Raw genomic sequence first — 13006 nt, 5'->3', positions numbered from 1 at the left:
AAAAGCAGCCTGGTGTCATACCCTGCTTATGAATTGAAATGAAACCAATAAACAACGCAGCTCATTTTATGGGTTCACCAGCAATGCAATCCTTATTTCTTCTTTCTCATTAACGCGCATTTTAATTCTGTGTTCCATTTTCGCTGCGGAACAACAACAGAACCATGATTCTATATTATGCTCGACCAATCAACAATCTAGTCAGGTCAGTGTAGGTTAACGAGTTAGGGAGTAAGTATAATGGGGCTTAAAAGAACAAGATTTTTTTTTTTTTTTTTTTTTTGCTGTTCATTTCAACTTCACTATACTTGTGATTAACCAGCACTGATCTGACAGGATTGTGGACTGGCTGAGCAGAATATAGAATGTGGTGACTTATTGCAGCTAGTATATCCTCCTGAGACCCGGAATGCATTTGGGTGCACAAACGCAGTTTTGCATTAATGCAAACCACCTCGTGTATATGCTCCTGGCAAATCAATGGTCGTGCACCTGTTGTTCAGGAGTAGAAAGGTAACAGAAAATCAAAATGCGTCACTTACAGAGTTTACAAAGCAGTTGAACCCGAAAGTGGTGCGGATTTGGCAAACGCCCTTAAGTAACAGATGGGTCACCATTCGATAAGCGCTGAACACGTGGTCAACACGGCATGCACCTTCAAAGGTGTCGATGATTATTGATAGAGTTTGAACAGCGTATGCTGACACATCTGGTCCGAATTTCTATAGACACCCAACATGCATTTTTGTAAGGGTAGCCGGTATGACGAAAACATCACGTGCACACCGGGTCGTCTTTACGAAGCCTTAACGATCGAACACGTTGTAGCGCGGCCGGTGCGCAAGTCTCGCGCAGCGCAGGCGCAAAATTTTCACACGCCTAACGATCTTCTTGGCGGAGGCGCGAGCGTCGCCACCAGAACACCGGCCAAAAGGCGACTGTCTGAATGGTTGGGTGTAGTGCAGAAGCCATAGAAGCCTCATTTTGTGTGCGGATAAATATTTTGATGTGATGTGTAATCTTTGTTGTTTATTGTTTCTTACTACGACTGGGGCACTAACATGGGGCCCACCCGATAAAAGCGGATAGTTAATAAATCATCCTCATCGTCACTCAAAAGCGCATACTGCGATGGGCAAACATTGTGTCGCTCGCCTTCTACGCTGCTTGGCTCGTCTATACTGTCTCCAGCGTTTGTGTCGTTTGACTGAGTGTCTGCGAGGAAACGCACTCTGCGTGGCAACAATTGTTTAGGCACACGAGACGCTTGCGTGATTCGAAGAATTACCTGCGGATGGCAAGCCTCTTGGTGGCATGTCTGGCATTTGTCAGGGCGTTTTAAATATAAATTGTTTTTCTACCATACTTTGTCACACCCTCCTTCGAAGCACTCGCCATGTCTTCCATCAGTGCTCTGAGAATTTAAGAAAAAATAGTTCGGTTAACTTTGTTTCAGTTTTTTTTTATGAACCGCGCTCGCTACTCGCGGCATTACTCGAAGCCCAACTGCGTCCTGAGCATGGGCCAGAACATCAAATTTGTGTTTTTGGTCCATCTGCCCCAAATTATCAAGATGAACATCAACCAGTGAGTGATCTGCCCTTTGAGCGAAGCCTGGCAATGTCTATGCAGCCCATGCTTCAGCTTCCAAACATACTGTACGAGGAGCTGAGCATGCATTCATATGGACCTGCAATCCGCCATTCGTGCCACCATCGCGGCTCTAAAAGCGCTCTTTGGGAGACGTACGTACATGGCTCCTCTTTGGTTAACGGCGGCTTACAAAAAAAGCGTTGCTGCCTATCGATAGGCCACCCAGCTGTGCATACCGATGGCTTAGAGACTAAGAAAGCAACTATTAATTACCTCCATGGTAACCAAAGCTTACCGGTATCGCTCAAGAGGAAAGTATATAACAGTGGCATCTTACCTGTACTCACCTGTGGGGCTGAAAAGTGGAGGCTAACCAAGAGAGCTCTACTTAAGTTGAGGACAACCCAGAGGGCTATGGAACGAAAAATGGTAGGGGTAACATTAAGAGATAGAAAGCGTGCAGAGTGGGTCAGAGAAATAACTCAAGTTACGGACATTCTAGTGGAAATTAAGAAGAAATGGACATGGGCAGGACATGTAGTGCGAAGAGAGGATAACCGGTGGTCGCTTAGGGTAACAAACTGGATTCCAAGGGAAGGAAAGCGTAGCAGGGGACGGCAGAAGGTTAGGTGGGCGGATGTGGTTAAGGAGTTCGCAGGGGTCAAGTGGATGCAGTTAGCATAGGACGGCGGATTAATTTGGGGAATATGAGAGAGGCCTTCGCCCTGCAGTGGGTATAGTTCGGCTGAGGATGATGATAACCAAAAGCCTCACAAACAGGATTCTTCAGGCAAACCACAACGTGTTTCTCGTAACGAATGTTTTGCTTTTTTAGGCCAGGAAGAAATCAAACACCACTACTGTGTGGATCCCGACCTTGACTGCATGTGGAACGCCTCCTAACACTACAGTGCATTTTGAGTTACCATTAAGGTCTCGTTGTCATCCCAACTGCACTCGGGCCTTAAACTTTCGTTTGGTCTCCAACGTCGACGTTGAAGGACTACAGACACCAAATTTCGTTGGCATTTTTCTTTTTGTCAATGATGTGTACGACATCCATGTATATGGATCATCACGCGGTTTTTGCCTACGACCTCTAAGTAACTTTTCATTGAATTTTGTTTTCTTGCCAGTTTCGGTTTCAGCAGCCGAGAGATGGCAGTCACATCACAATCAAGTCTAGGTCACGCGCGGCATGGAAAAAAAAAAAGAAAAACAGCGATGTAATCATTGACTCTTCATCTTTTGTATTTCCTGTCCTTGATGCAGGCTGGCTTTAGCGTTCTGGTGAATTAAAACAACACAAGAACGATTATATCGCTGTTTTATTCATCCCTCACATTACCTAGACTTGACGTCACAGCCATCGCTCGACTGTTTAAACAGAAATCGAAACTGGTGTGAAAAGAAATTCGATTATAAATTATTCAGCTGCCGTAGGTGAATATCATGAGGCGATTCATGTACAGTAATGTCTTACGCATTATTACAAAACATAAAACACGAACTTAAAATATGACTCGGCCCTCTGCAGCGTCGGCCGCACTCACCGTGTCTTATCTGGGAAAGGGGCCCTCTAGCACTGTTATCGCGCAAGGCCCACCAGCACCACCAGCCTTCTTGTACTAATATGCATGCATTTTACAGCTTGGCAGTATAAACTGAGCGCCATCCGTCGTGGCTACGTGCGCAGGCCCTTGCTTTGTACATTTCAAAAGGAACCTGTGCCTGGAGGCGCAGAAGCTTACTGATGTTGCCACTGCAAAACTGGCGACCACGAGATCACCCCTCCCACCTGGCTAGCAAAGCAGAATGAACACAAACTATTCTTCATGACAACCTTGAACTATGCGACAACCAATGCAGATCTCCGACTGGTCTGCAGCTCTCGGAGGGATGATGACGACTGGCCCGAATTTCCAAAGACACGCTCATTTGATGCTCCTGCCTAACAGACTTACAGCGATAAAGTGCGCAAGGACCTAGCCAACAACAGACTAGAAAACGTGTAGCGCCGCATGCCGGAACCTCTGAATGATTGCATTGTAGCAGGTGATGATCAAACTGCTATCTAAACGTAGCTTAGCTGCAAGTAAGCTATATCGGCTACTGTGTATATCTTTTAAAAGCACTGAAAGCATGTCGTTCTACCAGACAGATTCTACGAATAATGCGCATGTTAAGTAATCGGAGACAACAAAAAAGACGGACAAAGGATTTTAAAGGCTACAATTCCTATTTTTTTTTTTATTTACTCATTATTTCTTTTTTTTTTTTTTTTTCATTGGGAGCACTCGTTTTAATGTACCGCTATGCTGGAAACAATCATAACGATACCGAGTGGACGATGAGGAAATGCGGCGCGCCGGCAAGCCTGTGATGCTTGTGCTTCCAAACGCGTAGCTCGTTGTCAACGCTCTTCACTTGCCCCAGCAATTCGTGTGGCGTCGGTGTCGGCTCGAAGGCAGGATTTCTTCTGTTTTTATGCATCTGCGAGTGCGCCCGCCTTTGATGGGCACGTGTGTGTAACGCGCCTCACTCTGATTCGCCACACACCCATGTGATGCGTCGCTCTCTGATTGGCCAAAGCTGTGTGAAAATGGTATGCAATGCATAGATCGAGAAAGTGACAGTTAAACACGTAGGGTGGTTGGTTATATGTATTAATGCAGCGGCCAGGGAAGCATATCTGTACGCGCTGTCATGGGATCGAAACCTGCAGTTTCGACGGTGTTCAACGTTCTTGTTTTTCAGAGCCACAGGTGTACTCAAAGTGTCTGATTAGAAGAGTGCAGACAAACGGGTCCAGACGAGCGCACAGTAAGGAGGGTCCACCGCCAGCAGCGTTGTCGTCGGTGCAAAACAATCGCGCTTCGTCTTCTTGAGCGCCGCGACCGGCAAGGAACAAATTTACCAGTTCCTTTTCTGGAGACAGTTGCAAACGCGGATAGTTGTGTCCACGCGCGAACTTTTCAGTATGCATGTTAACCAACTAGCCCAACTATTCTGGAACACACTTCACGCGCTTCCTAATGTGGCACTTGGTTGTGCATTCTTGCAGCCGACGCTTCGAGATGACTTTCTCACACACACACAAAAAAAAAGCGTAAAAAAGGAAAAACCAAGCAGATGTTCAAAGCCACGGAAAGGGAGACAAAGAGAGGGAGACATCACACCCCAAAGTTAGCAAACTTGACTACTCACAAGAGCATCCAGTATCATGGTTACGAGACGTTGTTGCGAAAAAAAAAAAAAAAAAAGCTTGCACACTTGTGTCAAAATTGGTTGTCATTCGCCTCAGAGTTCAAAATACATTGCAGGGTTTCAAAAAGAAAAGAATACCAAGGCGTTAACGCAATATACTTGATACTCATTCCTGTAAAGTCTATATATAGGTATTTTGCTTTACGCATTATAGGCCGCACGAGGTGTGCGATCACACCCAAGTTAATGTCACTTGGGTGTACCCTGAACTTTCATCACGATTGAAAATACGCAATTATTCCATCTAAATACGTTTTATTTTGCTTCAGCTGAGAAAGGCTAATTTGATGTAACAGAAAAGCACTCCGATGTACAAAGTATGGTGAGAAAAGAACGTCCTCAGTTACAGCCCGCGTAAATGTGAACTTCAATAAAAGCTTGTCTGGCAAAGAAGCACCTTCTCATTTTCTTCATTTTCTTCTTCTGTACTAAATACAGTGCATCAATGGGGGGAGTGTTGTTGTGTTGCTGCCGGGAATTCAGAGTCCCCGAACAGCCTGGCGCTGCAGGTAGGCGTTCCGGAGGTCCCTGCGCAGGCTCTTGCCAGTGTCAGATTTCGGGATGCTGGACACAAATTCCACTCCTCCGTGAAGGTGCTTGTTCAGTGCGAATTTGGCTGCAGAACCAAAGATGCTCGGTCATGCGCGTGAAATTTCGTTTTTTTTTTTTTTTTTTTTAGCAGCAAAGAAAAAAAAAATAACCACGATATCTCACTAAACAACTCGATCTTCATTCGCAAAGCGTCGGAAGAAAAATGAAAACCCCTACTCTCCAGTTACGTATCCCAATAATTTTACATTAAATGCACAAATGAGCCAACACTTCGGGCGTTATGCGCACGTGTACGTGCCAAACCCGCGACGTTTTGGAAATATGCTACAGATAGCAGTGTTTCCTTTCAGGCAAATTTAGCAGTCTTCCTGTAACAGGGGGCGAGCTTTATGCTAAATAGCAAAATAACATATTTAACACATACGTTAGAAACAGTGAGCTTGGCAGCACGTCTTTAGGCTGACGGCAACAAGGAAAAATGCAAGTTAACAGAAAATAGGGAAATAAGTTATTGGGGCGGAAAAAAAGGAAAAAAGTAAAAGCAATGCCACGTTCCGTCCAGCACTTATTTGACAAATTTGGGTTTTGAAGGTGCACTTCCGTCATGCTTGCGTGTAGAAATACAAAATCACTACCATTTCCGTGCCTGGTTCCATTATGAGTTCTGCGTTTCGTAGCTTATAGTTGCCGTTTCTATTGGTCAAATTCGGACGAAATTAAGTTATGGGGTTAAGAGACAAAATTTTAAGGTTGGCGACCCATCCAAAAATGAAAATCACCATTGAGTTAGCCATACTCAAACACGGCCGAACTCAAGCGGCGGCGGCAGCGCAAGCTCTCATGCATAAGGCCTGTGCACTCGCCGCGGGTACAATGGGAGGTCTTCTTTCATTTCTTTCAGCATTTATGAACGAGTTGCGCTCTCTTTCGCTGCGAGGGGAGGATATGCTACATATACAGTAACACTAACACAACCCTGGCAGCTCGCTTCTGGGGTGAAGGCCGGTACGCGCCTGCTTTCGCGCCTTCAAGCGCTCTTTCGCGAGTGTCATGGTGCCGAAATAAAAAATAATTGCGGAGGGTTCATTTACTTCGCAAATTTCAAACGAGATATTTGTTACAAAATATAAAAAGGAGGAATCGTCCTCCAGCTTTACTGGAATAGACCGAGTATAAATTACATTTTGCGATCGTATACACGGAAAAGCTGTACCTTGGTTTACTTCGCGTGATTATCCCCCTTAGCAGGTACCAAGTGGGTGCGAAGCATGGTTCATGGCGAACTGAACAGGCGCTAGAGTGAAAACAAATGAACGCGAGCATCGAGGATGCATACTTAATGTGTGCATCCTTTGACTTCCTCTCTGTGCACATCGTATATGCGGATTTCTGTTGTATCAATATATCACCGGTGAATATTGCAGGAAGTGGCATATATCAAAGGCAGTTCATGTGGCGCATCTAAAGATTGGCAGCAAATATTGCTGAAGAGAATGAGCCGCTAATCACCTAAACTAAACATGAATTCTATTTGTCCTCCGCATGGGATGAGTTTACGGAGTGAGGACATCCTTGGAGTAATTATTTAGCTTTAGTTATATGTGTGTGAAACAGGTTCAATGCATAGGCTCAGGCAGCAGTAATATATCTACTTCGTCTTATCCCTTACAGTGTGCGACATGTGCTGAAAACCCAATTCTCTGTTGTAATTATTCTGCGTCGCAAAAACACCCAAGTAGCAGCGTAGTATTGTAAGGTCAACCGCGTTGTACTCTACAAAAGCTTTTTTTTTTTTTTTTTCGTAATACCAGAGGAACTGACGTTCATCAAAAATGTAATGGCAAGACTGCAGAAGCACAGAACTTATCCCATGAGTATTTTTGGCCACGTAGGTCTGTTCGCTGTCGGAAACGGAGCGAGCGCGTTGTACTATGTTTGCGTCACATCCATTGTTCGCTGCGATGCACCGAATTCTGCTAGCCTGTTACAGTTAGGGGCCGAGCGAGGAGGCTAACCTGTTCTGCCCGCATGCATTATCTCAATGAATATGCCAGAGCTATGGCATTTTTTTTTTCACTTTTGGACAAGTTTCTGCCTGCTCACACATGCGCCGCAGTTTCGGGCGCCTTCACGTGTATACCAGAAGTCAGGCTGATCGTTGACCCGCTTGACTTCTGAAGCCTGAAGTTCTGTTAGAGCAAGTTGAAAAAATTCATACTTATCGCACTTTTTGTGCGCTTCGGACGGCACGTTCACCGTAACCTGTTCTGAGGCGATGTGCACGCCTCAGAACAGGTTACGGTGAACGTGCCGTCCGAAATGCACATCGCCTCGGGGTAACAGACAACGTTCATTACCGTCCTCACATGCGGATAGCCGGAAAGCTTGCGACACATGTCTTTGCCTGCCACCTACGTTGCTAAACAGTGAGGCTAGTTTGTAGCGGAGAAGCTGACTTCGTCACAACGGTTGGCCTTCTCGGCCGCAGTGCACTTTTGACATTACCTTGAGTCCACACGTATATGTTTTCTGTAGTAGATTTAAACTTTATTTGCCCTTAACGATGAACACACACGCCTGCGCGAGTGATGCCTTTGTGCCTGGAATAAGTGACCTGCCTGGGGTCCGACTCCTCTTTCTCCAGCGTATGTGGCTAGTGCCATGGTTCACTGCTGCACCCCATTCTGTAAGTCCCGGCCAGGGAAAACTCCCGGTGTTTCCTTTCACCAATTCCCGACTGATGAAGAACTCTGTTCCAAATAATTTATCTGCATTTTACGTGAGAGTTTTTACCCGGTTTATGGCTCTTCCGCAAGATGCTGAGCCAAAGCCTGTAAGGATGGTTCACGGCTGGCGCATCTATAATCTATGACCCTCAGTACTACGGCAAAAATCATCATATAGGACGCGCTAAGCGTTCCTCAAGTTTACGACATCTCGATGATGAGTCCGCGAATAGCACTACTGAGTGAATGCATAAAGAAAGTATAGTTTTGGGGCCACAGGATTGGCCATCCTCCGTGTTTTCTTTTCAGCTTATTGCATATCAAAAACGCCATCCCAGAGCAACCTTGCCAACTCGCGTCGCACGCGAGCGGTTGGTTTATGGGATCTAACGTCCCAAAGCGACTCAGGCTATGGGAGACGCTGTAGTGTCGGGCTTCGGAAATTTCGACTACCTGTGGTTCTTTAAAGTGCACTGACATCGCGCAACACACTGGTGCTCCGCTTTAAATAAAAGCGTCAAAGAAACTGCACCATCAATGAAATATGCTTGAGGGCCTAAAAGGTACTCTTTAGAAGACAAAGACCTTTCTTGGCTCATGTGCGCCATATACAGAAAGTGTGATCAAAAAACGTCCTTCGCACTAGCACTTCCACAGTTTCCACAGGGAATCGAACCGCTATCTCTCCGATCCCGAGCCGAATGTGCTAACTACTATTCCACGCCGGGCTCGTGAGAACATGATGAAGACTAGCGCTCGGAAACACGGACAACACAAAGAAGGCAACACATGCGCTAACGTTCAATTGAATGTTTATTACATGCACGTAGATCTTTTTATACAAGGTGAGTGCATCAGAAGGCATCTCGCAATCCTATCCCACTGCAATCACTAGTGCCACAGATAATAGTTTTTGTTCGCGTCATCATCATGTCTACATCATGAACAACCAACTCGCTCAATCTGCCACTTCCATCGTGAGAACAGATCGTAATTCTCCTTGTCTAGCGACAAGCCTGCCATCTTCATGGCAGCGTAGGGGGTGCCACTGTACCTTGGCGGAGGACGTGTGCTCTCTCCCTAGACGCGATAGCTATCAGATGCGCGATGTGAATATAGGCTGAATCCTATGTCTCCAAACACACGGACTCTGGCCGCAGAGAGCAAGCGTCGGAAACGGCAGGAACAAGGACGGGCGAGTGATTCTCAAAATACCCCTCAACCTCTGACAATGAGGGTAGAGAACTTGCCCCAAAGGCTGTCGCCTTATCGTTTTTAAGAGTCTTATTGGCTCCTAGAATTTTTTTATTACGTGATAATATTGCTATCGTTGGCCCACATACTACAGCCCATCACAGGGCTTGCAGTGCCACTGTAAATAAATAATAAACTGCCAGTGCAGTTCTCTACCGAAAGGAAATGATCGCTGTTGCGTGTCGCTGAGCAAGGAACAAGAACGTCATTCTCACCGGAAACTAGCGCTCGTAGTTCAGCAGCGGTCGCTTCGTTCGCCAGGTAGCCCTGGCGTAGCACAATGAACGCCCTCGGCGCGTCGCCGTACTCGGGGTGCGGCACACCAGCCACGGCTGCATCCTTGACGGCCTCGTGCTGAAGCAGCATGCCCTCAATCTCGGAGGGCGCAACCTGTGTGTCCATGCACTTGAACATCTCCTTGATGCGATCCACTACGAAGAGTTGGCCGCATTCGTTGTAGTAGCCGATGTCCCCTGCATGGACCGCGCGCGCACGAACAGCATTACGCAAAAAAAAAAAAAAAAAAAAAAACCCGCTCAGTGTACTCAGGCCTACTCTGGCTGATGGATTAAAAAACTAGTAGCACCAGAAGGCAAAAAAGTGCACCATGAAGCAGCTGCATATTAGGCTTAAAGGCAATGTCAGCAAACGGTCGCTCTTTGAAGACACGAAATACTTCATCAATCGTTCTGGTGTTGGCCTTTTCTCAGGAATTTCATGGAAACATCACACCCTGCAGGTTCGTTTCCTCTCTTCTTGATAATATGTGTGGCAGACGCAGAGAAAACGCTCACCAGGTCAAGCATCGCCTCACTGCGTTATAATAATCTCATTCTCTCTCTGAGCTAAAAAAATAAAATAAAGTTGCCGACGATTACGTTACTTTCTAATGCGAAATTTGAGCACAGCTAATCAGATGTTTCACCTTTTCGGACAGCTTTTTTTAATTTTTCACACGTATCCTTTCAAGAAACACTCCACTAACAGTGCTTGACTGCCATGGAAGCTTCATGGTGGGATAAATGAAGAGATCAATTAACTTATCGGGAAGTTGCGGGAGGCACAGCGTGGGCCCATAGGAACGTTGGGCGACGAACAGATAGCAGCGACTGACTGGTGCCGCTGTCGAGTGAAGAGAACGTGACTCAGCGTTTCGGCTTAGGATGCACGCACCATGATCCGCTGGTAGCGAGCCGGCGTTTCAACAACCGGAGAGCACCCTCGCCGCCACGCAGGAAGAGGGGGCGGGGGAGGGGGGTGTAAGACCAACACCGATCTGTGACGTAAGCGCGATGCGGTGGCGCTTTTGTCACCAGGCTGGGCCGGTTGGGGGTGAAAACTAGGCTTAGCGCCCATAGCAATACATGGACCCGAAAAAATTTCAAAGCAATTTTCTAATTTCACGGCGCACCTATGGTCTCGTTATTCGGTAGAGAGCAACCATGAACATCCTAGAACAGATCACGAAAGTATGAAATCTCATTAACGAGGCGAAGTATTTTTAAAATACCGCGAAACGTATGCGGGTGCGAGTTGGGAGGGCGACTCATAGAAACACATGTAAACACAACTTACCGCAACGTTTTACTCGGTTCAGCAGCGTGAACCCTTCTTTTTTTTTTTTTTTTTTGGTGAACGTCTTGTATCACGCCCCGACATCATGTGGAGTGGTACACTACATTCCCTTGCAAGTACTGCAAGTCTGACGACTTGCGGGACCGTTCACAGCACGATAAACTGACCGCGCACAGTTGCAGACGGCAATGCACCACCGGCGCTGTCGCTAGCAGACTCTCCGGAGCTGGAGGCGGCCGCGGTGGGTATCGCCAGCTGCGCTGTCGTCTGCTGCAATGCGCGACTCTCGTTCGGTTCGTATTGTCGTACGGCGTTTGACAACTGCCTTTTAAATATAATTCTGCCTAGGATGTATCACTTGAGGGACAGTATTATCAAGCTAATTTACTCCATGTGGCAGCATATCAGATTATAAACAAAACTACGTGATTCGCTACATGAGCATTTTGGGGGTGTTTGGATTCACAACATAGATTATTCGGAGAGTTTTAAAAATAGACCGCCTCCGCAATGACGCAGCATACTTCTTCGAAGCACTGGCCAATGTTTAACGACCGGCCACCACTTCTGGTGCTCTGCGAAACGAGAAAAATGTTGCGGTAAGTTGCGTTTACTTGTGTTTTTATGGGTCGCCCTCCCAACTCACACCCCCATACGTTTCGCGGTGTTTTAAAAATACTTCGCCTCGGTCATTAGATTTCATACTTTCACGATCTGTTCTAGGATGTTCACAGTTACTCTGCACCGAATAATGACACCATAGGTATCTCGTGACATTAAAAAACTGCTTAGAAATATTTTGGTTCCCATATTTTTTTTGCTTCAAACAAAAAAAGCGAAAGAAAATTAGTCACATTTTTTTTCTTTCAGGGTATTACCGAGCATAACCTCTCTGCATTTAGGAACCCCGTAGCTGATGCGAACTGGAATACTATTCTCTCGGAAAAAGATGCCGAAAAAGCATATGAGACTTTCATGTACACTTTGAAACCCATTTATACTGCCTGCTTTCCAATAAAAACACTGAAACGAACGCGGCGTTGTCGAAAGCCTTGGATTAGAAATGAACTTGTTACCAAAATAGACACGAAGAATAAGTTATATCATAAGTTTATCAAAACTAAAATGCAAGTGACCTGCATGCTTTTAAATCTTTCAGAAATCGTGTGGATAAAGAATTAAAAAAGGCCAGAAAGGATTACTATACCAGTAAATTTCAATCAACTGGTGGTCGTACCGATATTGTGTGGAAAAACTTGAACAGCCTATTAGCCTACAAATAAGAAAAAGAACAAATTACGGCTATAAATGTAGCCGGGAAATCTTTAACTGGTCAGAAATTAGCCGATGAGTTTAACAACATTTTTGTGAACCTCTCTAGAAATATGTGTCCACAGAATAATCTTAACGATATTCCTTGCACACTCGATACTATATTTCTTAGCCCAGTTGATGACTGTGAAATAATGGCAACTTTCAACGATCTGAATAGCACAACAGCAACCGACATCGATGGTGTAAAAATGAAACCTATCGCTTACGTCATTGACTTAATCTCACCCTATGTGACGCTGTGACGTTACACCCCACGTGACACACGGGCTGGCAGGAGCTGCCAACTTGGGTCTCTCGTTTCATATGGGACGGTTATGTTGGAATCAGCCTGCTAAGACCCTGGAATTCCCGTTACCCTTATAGGCCACTAAGGCACGTTCAAATGGGCCGGTTAAAGCGGGGCTTTATATGTGGGCTGAGGAAGAAGAAAAAGAGAAGAACGCTCGATCACCCGCAGCTAATTTCGCTCAATATTTGGTTCAGCAGCGTTGAAACCTTGTAATTTTTTTTCTGTTTCGCCCAACAATGGCAAACTACTATAAGTCCAGCCGTAGCTGAATAAGAAAATTCTCGCCAACTACACTGTAAGCGGAGTAATACAGGAAAAGAGATTGCCGCAAATACTTTCCTTGAAAATGCGTCCGTGCAGCTCGAACTCACCTGTCCGAAGAAACCCATCCTCGTCGTAGAGGCTAGCCGTTGCG

General features: G+C 45.8%; 1 protein-coding gene across 1 annotated transcript in view; it reads right to left on the bottom strand.

Moving 5' to 3' along the window:
* Window positions 1–5095: 5095 nt before the first annotated feature.
* Window positions 5096–13006, bottom strand: part of LOC146203394 (putative 4-coumarate--CoA ligase 1) — a 44894-nt gene continuing 36983 nt past the window's right edge. Inside the window, exons 8-10 of the mRNA XM_084588723.1 lie at window positions 12963–13006; window positions 9608–9865; window positions 5096–5476 (exon numbers count right to left, since the gene is read on the bottom strand). The exon at window positions 12963–13006 is cut by the window's right edge and continues 101 nt beyond it. Of these exons, the coding sequence (XP_084444849.1) occupies window positions 5340–5476; window positions 9608–9865; window positions 12963–13006 (439 nt within the window). The 3' untranslated portion in view covers window positions 5096–5339. The remainder of the gene's footprint in view (window positions 5477–9607; window positions 9866–12962) is intronic.

This window comes from Amblyomma maculatum, chromosome 1, assembly GCF_055883805.1.
Source record: "Amblyomma maculatum isolate TAMU_Amacu chromosome 1, ASM5588380v1, whole genome shotgun sequence".
In the NCBI taxonomy this organism is placed as follows: domain Eukaryota; kingdom Metazoa; phylum Arthropoda; class Arachnida; order Ixodida; family Ixodidae; genus Amblyomma; species Amblyomma maculatum.
The sequence above is the reverse complement of the archived record's forward strand: the minus strand, read 5'-3'. Positions and strand labels throughout refer to the sequence as shown.